At 45.5% G+C, this 13,650-nt stretch overlaps 1 protein-coding gene across 8 annotated transcripts in view; it reads right to left on the bottom strand.

Annotated features, from left to right (window-relative positions):
* FAT3 (FAT atypical cadherin 3) overlaps positions 1–13,650 on the bottom strand; it is a 430,787-nt gene that overhangs the window by 15,770 nt on the left and 401,367 nt on the right. For all 8 annotated transcript variants that reach the window (XM_072134102.1, XM_072134101.1, XM_072134104.1 and 5 more), the window contains 3 exons: positions 11,374–11,508; positions 10,192–10,349; positions 312–780 (listed from right to left, as the gene is read on the bottom strand). In XM_072134102.1, coding sequence (XP_071990203.1) covers positions 312–780; positions 10,192–10,349; positions 11,374–11,508 — 762 coding nt within the window. The remainder of the gene's footprint in view (positions 1–311; positions 781–10,191; positions 10,350–11,373; positions 11,509–13,650) is intronic.

The raw sequence follows: 13,650 nt of genomic DNA, 5'->3' as shown, positions 1-13,650 counted from the left end.
TCAGGGACTGTACCGCTGAAGCCAGAGGTGTTTCTATTCAATGACAGCAAGCTGAGATCCTAAAAACCTGTTATCTCAGTATTCGGAGTCAGTGGCGTAACTGGAAGCTGATGGGCCCCAGTGAAAAGTCTGGTCAGGTCCCTGACTATAATGTATTATTATATATGGTTATATAGTAATAGTCTTCTCATATGGGAAAGTGACACCTTTTGGCCCCCTAAGCCTCTTGGGCCCGGTTGCACCCCTCTAAGTAACGCCCATGTTCCCTGCAGCTTTAGCTATAAGGATGGCATGCAGTACTGAGTACTCACCACCAGATGGCACACTGGTACAGCTCCCTCCGTTCTGGCAGGGCCGGCGCTGACAAGCATCAGGGTAGAGGACGCAGCCAAGCTTTAATTCAGTCAGTCCTACCACTTCTGCAAAGCTGCTCCTCTTGTTCTGAAGTGGCAGCTCGTTGTTATTCAGGATGACGGAGTCCAGACACCCCTGGAAGCCCCCCAGGACCTGAGTGCTCCTCTTGTCTGTGAGGCTGCGGACGTTCTCCACTTGTACCTGAGCCCCGAAGTAGATGGAGCTGTCAGCGCCGAGGGTCTGGTAGTAGAGGGGCGCCTTGCGTCGTTCCACGTAGCTATCATCCAGTGACAAGCTCGTGAAATTGCGGTTCAGCTCCAAAAAGACTGAATGCCAGTTTCCATCGTTCACCGTCCTGCCAGAAATTCCCAGGATTCCTGGGCCGCTTCCACAATCCAATTGGAACCACAGCTTCCCATCCACTATCTGCCGGAGAGAGACAAAGAGAGTCAGCGAGTCAGAGAGTCAAAGAGAGTCATGAGAGGAGCGACGTGTGGAGGCGACATATATACCATATATATATTACCGCCAAATATCACAACTCCTCTACTGCTCAATTGTGAGTGACGCCAAAATGGATGTCACATCTTCCCCTCCCTACAGTGTAATTGGGAGAATTAATAGTGATGACCTGTAAGGAGTCACAGGGGTTGAGTCACGCTACCCTGATCCCCCCCACAGTCCAGGTACATCATCACAAGGCATGGAAGAATAACCTATAATGATCTACTTGTACTATGAGACCTTAGTGAAGCGAGTGTGACTCCTCTCCGCCCTCGTGACTCCTGTTTCTCTGTGTAATACTGAATCTCCCAGTATATAATAGGACATCACTGCCATCCTGTCACCATCGGAGTGTAGGCCTTATCTTTACATTACAAATTTGCAAATAAAAGAAGCATTCTGATTGGTAAGTGGAGGTGACCGCATAAAAAAGACAGAAAAATTGCCTGAAAAGTATGAAGTCGGGGTATATAAATACAGCTGGAGCGGTCTATAGCCTTCTGGGTGTATTTCATGTTTCTGGCAGGGGGAGCCGTCATCACTCTCAGCAAGTGACAGGAGTTTAGAGGTCAGATGTCAGCGCAGTTACTCCTTCACATGTGAGGAGACGTCTGGCCTAGTCCTACACTCGGCCTACACACAAATACTACTACGAGGGTGATCCCTGACAGGGATCAGGTAACACCAGGCAACGGAGACCCTCAACCCTTCTGTCAATGGTGATGGAACTATGAAACTCTTTTTGGTGACAGACGGCTACTTGTGTGGGTGACATGGCAAATGTATAGAGGTCACTATTAGTGAGGACAGTGATTAGTTACCTCAATGAATTATACAATAACGGTAGCTCACAAGAATTCGTAATCCAGGATCGGTAAAAATGCTCAACGATTCGAGAAAGGCCTCTATACTAATGATCAATGAACAAGGAGGCCCATATTTGCTCATGTTCGAATTTACACACATTCAAGGAAACTTTCTACATTTGTCTTATAAACAAAAATCACAGTTTTTGGTCATTTATAGGGTGAGCACATAGGGGCTTTTAGCTGCTGCGTTTAGCACATATCTGACGACTATGTGGTAGTGGAATGATGTGGCACGCCACTAGTTGCCCGGTGACCCAATCTCTATATAAAAAGGCTCAGTCTTTTATCAGTTTGGTCCAGGTTGTATGTTATCTCTATGCCGAGAGGTGGTCCAATAGCGAAGAACCCCCATCAATGACATACATTGCCGTCAAATGGAGTGAGAGGTGGATCATGGAGTAACAACATGGCTCTTCATTTGTGTGAATGGGTTCCCTGTTTTCATTATCGGTGGGTGTCACAGCAGGGGGTAATGGTAAAACAAAATTTGTCAGATTGGTGGGAGTCCAACTGTTGGGACTACCAATAATCACGAGAATGGGGGTCCCGTTTTCACTTACTGATGGGGCAGCAGGTCAAGTATGTGTCCTGCTGCTCCATGTGAGGGGTAGATATTGCAGACACTCCCATAGTACTGAATGTCATGGCAGTAGGCCTACTCGACCATCCACTACATCAATTAGTAAGAACAGGAACACTTATTTTTGTGAAACGTTGGGGTCTATTCATGTGATTGGGGGAGGTCCAGCAGTTGGACCCAACACCAATAAGATTATTACCCCCAATCCTTTGAATAAGGGATAACAACCAAACTTGTTTCAACTCCTCTAATGCTGAACATAATTGAAGAACTGATTTCCGGCGCCGAAAACTGTCTCAGTCATGTGATAGTTGCACCAATCCTATACCTGTGTTATGATCACATGGCCACCCAAAACTCAACAATGAAATCTTCAGCAAGCAGAGATCTTAATATCAATAATTGCAGAAAGTATGTTTAAAAACTGTACAACTTTTTTTAAAATCTAATTTGCTGATTGCTCCCCTCGCGAGACCCCCCCCCCCCCTTCCCACCACACCAGCTTCTGAATATCATCTGCCTGTCCCACAGCACATCTTAAAATCCTTCTGGGAGCACATCAGCCATACAGGGTCCATCTGTAAGTCCATATACTTAATGCCTACAAGATGTCGTGGAATTGTGTCTACGTTATGGCGGGTGAATCTAATTAAAATGTTGCTTGTTTCACAATCGGGCCGTCATCCAACTACGAGATTAGCCAAAATATGTCTGAAGTCCTGACGAGAAGAATCCCGGGTAACACGTCTCCTTAGCTTCTTGCCAGGAAGATTCCTTTTACCACCCAGACGAGGAGACGGAAAGGTGTAACATAAAGAGGAGTCGCGGCTCCGGCCACAGCCAAAAGCTGAAGGTGATTTCGCAACAAATTAGGATTCCGGCCTAGATGCTCTAATCTCATTATACATCTTAACCTCGTTCATTTCACCAGCAGATGTTTAGAGAAAGGATACGACCCTTCCCATATGTTCCAGAATGATTTCCCAAGAATATGTGTTAGGGAAGCCGTTTCAATCATGTAGATAATTGAGAAGGAAAAATGACTTTCAGGATTGTTCTACTTGTCCAGTCTCATGGAGATTGGGATGTAATTAAAGGGTTGATAATAAGGGATGGCCCCTCAAAGGGATCACCGAAACCAAAGACACAGACTTATAGAATAGAATATGGGAAACCCCTTGAGGTCCAGGAACTCCTGGTTCCCACATCTTACTAGGGCAGATTTACTTACCCGGTCCATTCGCGACCCAGCGGCGCGTTCTCTGCGGTGGATTTATTAAGGTGGCGCTGCTGCGCTGAAGTCCCCCGAAACACACTGGAATACACCGAGCCAGGCTGAGTGAAGGTAAGTGCAAGCTCCGCAACAGATTTTTTTTAAAAAATGCGGCGGTTTTTCCGAATCCGTCGGGTTTTCGTTCGGCCACGCCCCCGATTTCCGTCGCGTGCATGCCAGCGCCAATGCGCCACAATCCGATCGCGCCACAATCCCGGGGCAATTCAGGGGAATTCGGCGCAAATTGGAAATATTCAGGTAACATGCCGGGAAAACGCGAATTGGGCCCTTAGTAAATGACCCCCACTGTGTTCTGGGGGAGTTACTTTATCAAATTTAGTCTCTTTTGCGGCTTGAGTTGGCTTTTTCCCATTTGTATGAGAAGAAATTAGACTAATTTGTTTTTGTAACCTTCATTATATTATACCTTCATACCTGAAACCAGAAGTGTATAAAGGCAGATGTACACTGAGGACTTTTTTCTCTAGTCCTAAATTCATTGTCCAGACATCGTAAGAGACATCGTCACCCAATTGCTTCCAAAGTTGCCCTTAGAACTTGGGAAGAGTCAAGGGGCTGCAATACACAACCAGGAGCAGATTTCCCTATCAATTATCCCTCGAAACTGCATGAAGCCCAAGGGTCCCACATGGCGGTGAGATTCACTGACCCAACTGTTAAAATACTAACGGGTCAGGGAATAAGGCCCCTTTCACACTTGCGTTTTTCACGCGCGTTTTCTGCGCGTGCTTTTGACGCGCAGAACTTGCATTGCACTCTGACCCATTGTAATCAATGGGTCTTTTCAGACTTGCATTTTTTTTCATGCACACACGCGCGTTTTTTGTAACGCGCGTTTAAATCTCGACATGGTCTACTTTTGCAAGTCACGCGCGTGAAAAACGCACCATACAAGTCTATGGAGTCGCATCAAAAACGCATCGCACTCTGAGACACTTGCAAGTGCAATGCGTTTTTCACGCATCAATTGCCATAGAAAAGATAGAGCTCAGTCCTGAGTCCATTTCACGCGCGTTTTCTGCGCGTGAAAAACGCATTGAAATTGCATTGAAATTGCATCAAAAACGCGCGTGAAAAACTGAGACACTGAACAAACTCTGACTGAAAACTGATTGCACTCTGATGCAAAATGCGCGTTTTTCACTGACCAAAAACTGATCGCACCCTGATCAAACTCTGACGTGAAATGCAACGCGAGTGTGGAAGGGGCCTAAGGGAGTACCGGGATGGAGACCCATCTCCTCCTTCTCTGTATCTAGATTCTTCCTATCTGTCTAACCAGAGAGGACAATAATTGACGGAACGAAGGAGGAGAATGGCACTGGACACTGTCACATCACACCAAGAAAAAGCCTCCTTCCCCCACTTTCTGGTTCCCCCTGGGCAGTACATACCACAGGGCGGCCAACTGGTGGGAGGGTAGGTTATCAGTGGTGGCCATACTTGTCTGTCCAGTGAACTTGCATTCCATTGCTGTCACCAAATCTGCCCCAGCATGCAACCCATCCCTGGTGACAGCATAAGAAAAGACACAATAGAGGAGTAGGTAATGGGTCAAGTCACGAAATATGGAGGTTGGTGTGATGGATATTGGGGTCAGAGTAGTAGTATAGTAGGGAGCAGTGCAGGACTGCAGAATTTGATGGCGCTGTATAAATAAAGTTTATTATTATTATTATTATTATGATAGAGTGCCCACTAGGGTGTTACATGGATCATGATTAGTCTGATCCTCTTCATCTATAAAACATGTATTATCTCGATGTGGGGGCCACTCAAGCCTCAATGGGACTCGTTTACTAAGGATCCGAATGGCGCACTTTCATTGGGTTTCCCGAATATTTCCGATTTGCACTGAATTGCCCCGGGAATTTGGCGCACGCGATTGTATTGTGTCGCATCGGTTTTCACCCGACAGAAATCGGGGGGGGGGGGGGGCGTGGCCATCAGACAACCCGACGGATTCAGAAAAACTGCAGAATTTAAAAAAGAATTTGATCACGCACTTACATGCACTGGGATGGAGAAAGTGAACTCCGGCGGACCTCGGCGCAGACCTGAATCAGCTTCGGACAGCGCACCGCGGGATCGCGACTGGACCTGGTAAGTAAATGTGCCCCAATGTGTTTTCCCAGATTGTGTTGAATCCCTCAGAGTAATGACCAAGTGAAAAAACCCCAGTGATCGCCAGAGGTATCACTGATATCAGTAATGCATTTCTCCAGCAGCGGCCACTGCAGGACAAACGTGGTATTACATTACATATTCATGCTGAGTCCTCCAGGAGGAGCTTATGCAATACCTTTCCTCTCTGGTACTAGAAGGTTATTCAGGCCCTCACGTGGTCCCATATACCTTGATGGGTGGTAACGGGAGTACAGAATGTCCTTACTACTCTTTTCTTTTAAATATTAAAAAAAAAACTAATAAAATCATTAAAGTCATTTAAAGTTTTTTATCCTTTGAGGTCCTATTAAAGCAATTCAGGCATAAAAAACATCATATTTCTATGTGAGGGGTCTCAGAGCTGGCGCTCTCTGTGGAGGTTAGACATAGTAATTAATTAGTGAGGACGAGGTGGGAGGAGGGCGGGGGAGAATCATATAATAAACCATGTAATTTCGGAGACCTCCGCCTGTGACTTTCCCAATACCGTGTGTGTATAATTACATCGTAATCTGCCGATGCTCTATTTACACCTCAGCCAATAGCTGTTTACGCCGATGAATGGCACGTATGATTTTGGGTTATAGGCGACACACTGAGCCCAAATATGAAGCGGAGATCACAGAGAGTCAGGAACGTTTACTTAAAGGCAAACAACTAAAAAACTGATCACGGGTCTGTCTGGTTGTACTAATAATCTCAGCGTTTTAATGTAGTGAATATAAATATTGAATTACACATCCCGATCCACCTGGTGCAGGAAGAAAATTCAATTTGAAATGAAAGCTACTGTACTAGCAGCCATATTTGATGGAAAATTAGGTCTATGGTTTTTACTATGAGGCTTAATGTTATATAAAGTTCCATATATTGTATATATTTTATATGTAATGTGTGAAGCCAAGAGGTTTACTAAACGGAAGTGATGTCATCATGCAGGTATGATGTCACTGTACTGGATCTTAATAGCTAGTCTTTAATATTACACTTAGTTCGACACTTCTAGACCTCCATTGTAACACACTGGGGAATGAGCTCCCTCTAGTGGTAGCTGCAAGAAGACAGAATTTTTTTAAAATTTCCCTGTCTAAGCAGGGGATTTGGAGCTTTGTATCAGGAACACGAAACTGTGACCGATATAGAGATATATGAAGAAATGAATTAGAATTTGCATAATGGGTATTACATCATTTTATCATCGGTTGCAACAGAATTACATAAAGGGGTCATCAACTTTCAGCAAATATTTGATATTGTTTGTGTAACGCCTAATTGTGCCATTCCTAGGTTATTCCTTCGGAATTCTCATGAAATTCTGTTATAGTTTCCCGTGTGAAAAGAGGTGTGTCCCTCATAGCCCTGATTGGACAATATAAGAGTGGGGATTGGCATTCCCTTACTAGTAACACCCACTTGACTACTTCTAGAAGTAGTAGCGACGTTTTACACCTTACCAAAAATACACAAGGGTGTAACCCCCTTAAAAGGAAGACCCATTGTGTCTGGTGTAAATTCACTATGCCAAAACATTGGAATCTATGTTGATAAAATCTTAAGACCTTTTGTGTTGTCACTGCCTTCGTATATCAGGGACACCACTGATCTGCTGCGACACCTGGAGGGGATCCAGGTAGACAATGGTGTACAACTTGCGAGTATAGACGTGGAGGCGCTATACTCCTCGATTCCGCATAACAAAGGAATCGAGGCAGTGGGATCCTTTCTCTCCACAAGGGGTAGACATTTTGGTCCACACAACACCTTTGTAGTGGATCTCCTACGTTTTTCCCTCACGCATAATTTCTTTTTGTTTGACAGGAAATTCTACCACCAGCTCAGGGGCACTGCGATGGGGAGCCCCTGTGCCCCCACCTATGCAAATCTGCTCCTGGGCTGGTGGGAGAATACTATGATTTTTGGAGACTCCCCCCCAAGAGATGTTGAAAAGGTGGAACTTTTCCTTCGATACATCGACGATATATTTGTACTCTGGAGAGGAGATAAGGAGTCTTTCTGCACATTTGTTAGGAGTCTGAATGATAACGATGTCGGACTTCGATTCACCTGTGAGATCCATCCGGATGAATTACCATTTCTGGATGTTATGATTAAAAAAGACACCAAGGGAAGCCTACAAACCTCAGTATATCGCAAACCTACCTCGACAAATGCCCTGCTGAGGTGGGAAAGTAACCACCCAAGGGCACTGTGCAGGGGTATTCCTAAAGGCCAATACCTCAGAATGAGACGCAATTGTAGTAACAACAAGGACTTTAGGCTCTTCTCGGATGATCTAAGGAACAGGTTTAAGGAGAGAGGGTATCCGGATCACTGCCTTCGGACGGCATTCCAGTTTGCGTCCAATAAGACAAGACAGGATCTCCTGACCACAAAAAGAGACGGGGATAAGGGGGAGACTAAACAACCGGTAAGAATGGTCGCCACATTTGATAATGGGGCAGAACAGGCAAAAGAAGTTCTATCAAGGCACTGGTCCATTTTATGCATGGACCCAGACCTAAGGGACGCTATTGGAGACAGACCTGCCATCACTTTTAGAAGGGGGAGATCAATTCGGGACAGGGTGGTACATAGCCACTATAGGGCCCCCACTCAGAGTGGAACATGGCTTGACCGCAAAGTATGCGGGTGTTTCAAATGTAGCGGATGCATAGCATGCCCGTATATAAAGACGGGCAAAACCTTTCTTGGAAGGAACGACAATAAGATCTATACAATTAGAGACTTCATAAATTGTAGATCAAAGGGGGTGATCTATAAAGCGACATGTGCATGTGGACTCGAATACATAGGGAAAACCATCCAAGAGTTCCGTAGGAGGATTGGGGATCACCTTGGTGATATTGCAAATAATCGAGACACCCCGATCGCACGGCACATACACCTGGCACACAACGGACAAGCCTCAGCGATAAATTTCATAGGGATTGAATTGGTACCCCCCCCGCTGAGAGGCGGTGACTGGGACCGGAGGGTGCTACAAAGAGAGGCAAGGTGGATCTACCTACTGAATACGGCGGCACCTAACGGTCTTAATATACAGATGCAATATGCATGCTTCATTTAAAGATGCATGCTATGTCTAACCCCTCTCTGAACACAACTTCGATATTAATATGCTATAACAACAATAACTATGTCTTTCCCTATGTGGTGTAAAGGGAATGTGTCACTACATTGGGATAGCCTAATAGCCCGGTGTCATCATTTACCGGACGATCTGCCAATGTCAGGCGCACTCCGGTGCGCTGCTTTATATGCCTGTTTGATAGGATAAGCCTTGCCATTCTAAATAGAAGAAGTATGCAGCAGATCCGCAATATAGACATGCGGATGCAGCATCAGTGGTTGCTTAGCAACCTACAAACTTGACCGCCACCCCGGAAGTGACGTACAACACTTCCGGTTCGTCAACCAGTGGGTCACGGACGACAGGTAACAAGTAAGTATGTGACGAGCACACTGGGGGACCTATCGGGAGAGTCCACCGTGAACGGAGACGTCACGGGGGGCGGGGCCGGTCATTTTAAAATCGAGCTCACACATTGGAAAGGCGTCACACGCCAAGCCACTCTGTGTGAACATGAGGCACTGTCGGTGAGAGAGGGCACTCCCTCCCCACCCGATACCTCTTCTGGAACAAACCACGGACCCCTATGGTGAGTGTTGCGACGCTTTCTTTTAGGCAGTTTGTTCGGCGGCACTGCATCTAAATACTAAAATTAGTGTCTCCACACCTTTGTTTTACATAGGGCCATTTATTCATGTACTCTCCCTCTGATGAAGCCTGATGGTGGAAACGCGTCAGGGAGGTGTGTTTTTGTGTATTACTGAAGACAAGGGACAGAATTTTGGGACTGCCCTTGTCAGGGCGGGAGTCTTTTGGGGTGTAGGGTAAATATAGATCACATCTCACACCTCCCCCATGAGTCCATGAAAAAACAGAGGATGGACTCTCTCCCGCCATGACCCTTATCATAACTGGCTACACTAAGAGGAGGTAAGTGTGGAGACAAGAGGGGCTTCCTTACAGCTCAGACCCCCTCAGGTCGTGTTCTCTTCAACTTGTCAATCTCCAGCCTTCTTCTGAGGTCAGTCCAGATTTATATATATGTGCTTTCTCTCGTTGATTTTGCACAAGGGTGCTATTGTTTGGTGCGCTATTTGTATCACTATTGTATGTATGTGTGAGTTTTTGGTACTTTAGGTACCTTTTAGAGGAATTTATTAAATTTATACCTTTTTAACTGTCAAAATATTTCGTCCTGCTGAGATCTTTGATATACATAGTGACAGTATCATTTTTGCAAAATTTCGCTATTTTTGACTTACTTCTAGAAGTGACGGCACAATGTCTTGAACTGCCCCATGTTGACTTCTTGAACTGCCCTATGTTGACTTACCTTCAAGATCATGCAGGGGTTGGATCTGGTGTACATGATGATGGCGCTGTTCTGCAGAGTCCGCATCCGTAGGCCCAGTCTGAATTCATCCCTCTTACTGCTCTCCGACAACCGGTATTTGATATAGCTGTTTCCAGCGAAACTCAGGGAGGTGTGTCCTAAAATTATAAGCAGAAACATCATATTATATTCACATCGAAGTCATAGTCTAGCCATAGTCTACTTCGTGTAGCATATCGAAACATAAGAAAGTCTACCAAGACTAATAAATTATTGACTGGGGTGACAAAGTAGTATATTGTGGGGGGTCATCTGTCTTTTGGTGAGGGGACTCTGGAGGGCTCATCCTGTCCTGTATTATGCACACATACTCCATTGATAAGGATGGTACTGTGTAATACTTCATTTCACCTGTGGTGGCGCTGCTGGAAAACATTAACAATGGCTATGAGATTACTCCTGTGCCGGCAGGAGGACACCATGTAGTAAGTGTTAGATATTGACTCTGGAGAGTTGTATAACCATTTATGTGTGTTAGTTAGTAGCAGCAGGACTATGAATTATATTCCAAGATCGTATCTTCTCCAAGTGCAATGAATGTGTTGGCTCTGTGCTCTCTCTCTGCATCGAGCTTCTCCGCAGCCCATTCCCTCTGCTCTGAGAGGAGTGGCCTTGGACCAGTTCAATGCAGAAAACATGCATTTGGAAAAGCAACAAGAAAAGCAACAATCCTGGAATATAAATCCATACATCACAGTCCTGCTGCTACTAACACAATGTCATGATTACACAGATATAAGACTGCATAGGGTCAGGTACCCCTGGGATATGTGGATGGGGATATATGATAACCTGCATAGGGATGCATGATGTACACTTACCCCTATAGGGCATTTTTTAATGGGTGGATCTTAACTTTTGATCCAACTACAATCAGAACATGTTCTGAGGTTTCGGTCTATACGGTCATGATTTTCGGAACGCTGTATGATGCACCTCATGGAACTTCCAGCATTGAATTTGATTCCCTTCCCCCCTCGCCCCAGCCGAGGCCTTTGCCTTTGTCTCACACTTATTACCTTTGGGTTTTTGGACAAGGAACATCTGTAGCCTTTTCATCTGGAAATAAATGTTAGAACCTTCAGGCAGATTTCATAATATTCTCTGTATAATAGATTTTACCTGAGCATTCTCCCAGTTTGCCTGGTGGGCACTGGCAGATAAATGGTCTCCGGCTGACTTCATACCCCACGCATTGCATATCCTCGGGACACGGCTTGTTCAAACATGGATCTGCAGATCCCGGGCAGAGTCCACCTGGAAAATATATGAAGTGGTCTTATGCTCATACAACAAAGATGGCTGGTGATTCTTAAGATTCCCAACACAGTATACTACGCACAGTTAGACCACCATCCACATGGCACAAGATAACTTGTTGGGGAATATGTGGGTCCAATATACTGATCTCTCACTGAGCTGCATAAAAAAGGTCCATCAAGCCATACAAACAGTGCACAAGTATGTGGTCCATCAAGAGGATCTCTGAACCGGAAGGTCCCTTAAGGCTCAGAGATTGATTGATGGCTTCCCTGTGCTGAAGCTTGAAAGTAACCCACATTTCTCCCAGCTCCATCTCTTAAAACCTAGTACAAACCCTAAATCGCCCTGACAGGAGTCCTTAAAGTCAACCGATGACATATCACATTGCACCTTGAAGCCATAACGGCACACAACAGCGGTAGAACTGAATGGTGAAGCCGGGAGCTGATGGCTTTCTTCTTCATCACATTCAACTCTTTAAACATCTGGAGGAAGCAGATAGAGCTGACATCTTGGCTAATGCTCCAACTGCCTGGGACAGTGGGATAAACCCCATAATCCAGGACTGTCCACCTGAATCCAGGATGGTTGGGAACTATACAGGAGATCAGTAGTCCTCAACATGTGACTATTGGCTGGGGTTAAAGGGAACCTACCACCACAAATCTACCTATAAAGGTAGATCGGGTGGTAGGTGGATCAATGGGACATGAGGATAGCCCTTTTAAGGGCTAATCCTCACGTCCCAACACTTTTTTAGTAACTTTTATCAGACTTTTATGCAAATTTTGTTATTCGGCTACTGGGGCGTGGAGTAGCCGCATCTGAGGTTACATGGCGCGGCTACTCCACGCCCCGGTAGCCTCTTTTCTCCTCCTACTCACCATCTTCGGCGCGCAGCTCCTCGTAGCTGCACGCCCTCGTCCGACGATCCTGCCGTCTGTGCATGCGCAGAACAGCAGGCCCGCGCCTGTGCAGCCCCGGCTTCGGAGCAGCAACCGCGCAGGCGCGGGCCTGCTGTTCTGCGCATGCCAAAGGTGGTGAGTAGGAGGAGAAAAGAGGCTACCGGGGCGTGGAGTAGCCGCGCCATGTAACCTCAGATGCGGCTACTCCACACCCCAGTAGCCGAATAACAACATTTGCATAAAAGTCTGATAAAAGTTACTAAAAAAGTGCAGGAACGTGAGGATTAGCCCTTAAAAGGGCTATCCTCACGTCCCATTGATCCACCTACCAACCGATCTACCTTTATAGGTAGATTTGTGGTGGTAGGTTCCCTTTAATGTACAACTCCTACCAAGAAGCTTTGATGCAATATCTCAGCTGTACAGTAGGCCTGGAAATTTTGGAAGTACACGGACCAGTTCCTTGAAGTTGTTGGAGAATTCTAGCATATAGGATCTTAGCTCAGGGCTATTTTAATTTCGCTAATCTGTTATGAGAAGTAAATCTTCCAGTATAACAATGGTGAAATATATTAACTTGAAGTGAAATATCCAGGAGATCTTTTCCTTAAACACTTGTCATCTGGAAGTCCTACTTAACTTCCTATGCCATCAATTACGGCCTCTGATGGAAGGTTGAAGTCTCGTTGACACGAGAGATGCTCGCTTCCCGTCTACTGCCCGGCCTTGGATTACTCAGATAAATATATATTTTTCTTCAGAAATGGGTAAATTACTGTTTTCAGAAATGGCATGGTTCAATTACTAACCCAGACGAGGTTGAGACTGACTGAGATTCTGTGCTATCATCTCCTCTGCCCCATTGGAACGATGTGACCATAAAGCGTTCTCCGGGCTGTCATCGCTTTAGGATGATGATTCAGTATGGAAAAATCCAGATTTAGATGGAAGGATTTACTCTCTTATTTGGACTAATATCATCTGGATCTGCCGTATATAGAGCCTTCTCCTCTACTGAACATTACTATCCCTGTGTCTGAGTTCTAATATGAGGGCCTGTACTTAGTACCAATATAGGAGTTTGTTGATGTTCAGTGGTCACCACTGGTCTTATGGTTGACAAGGCTATGGGGGGTCTTATGTCTGGTGCTGTTAACAGGGTCCTGTGGCTGCCACTCTCATATGAGGTTCATATGAATGGTTCTAAGTTTCTCATACTGTCTCAGCCCAG

This window comes from Engystomops pustulosus, chromosome 2 (genome assembly GCF_040894005.1).
Source record: "Engystomops pustulosus chromosome 2, aEngPut4.maternal, whole genome shotgun sequence".
Lineage (NCBI taxonomy): Eukaryota > Metazoa > Chordata > Amphibia > Anura > Leptodactylidae > Engystomops > Engystomops pustulosus.
Note: the sequence above shows the minus strand (reverse complement) of the source record. Positions and strands in the feature narration are given on the sequence as shown.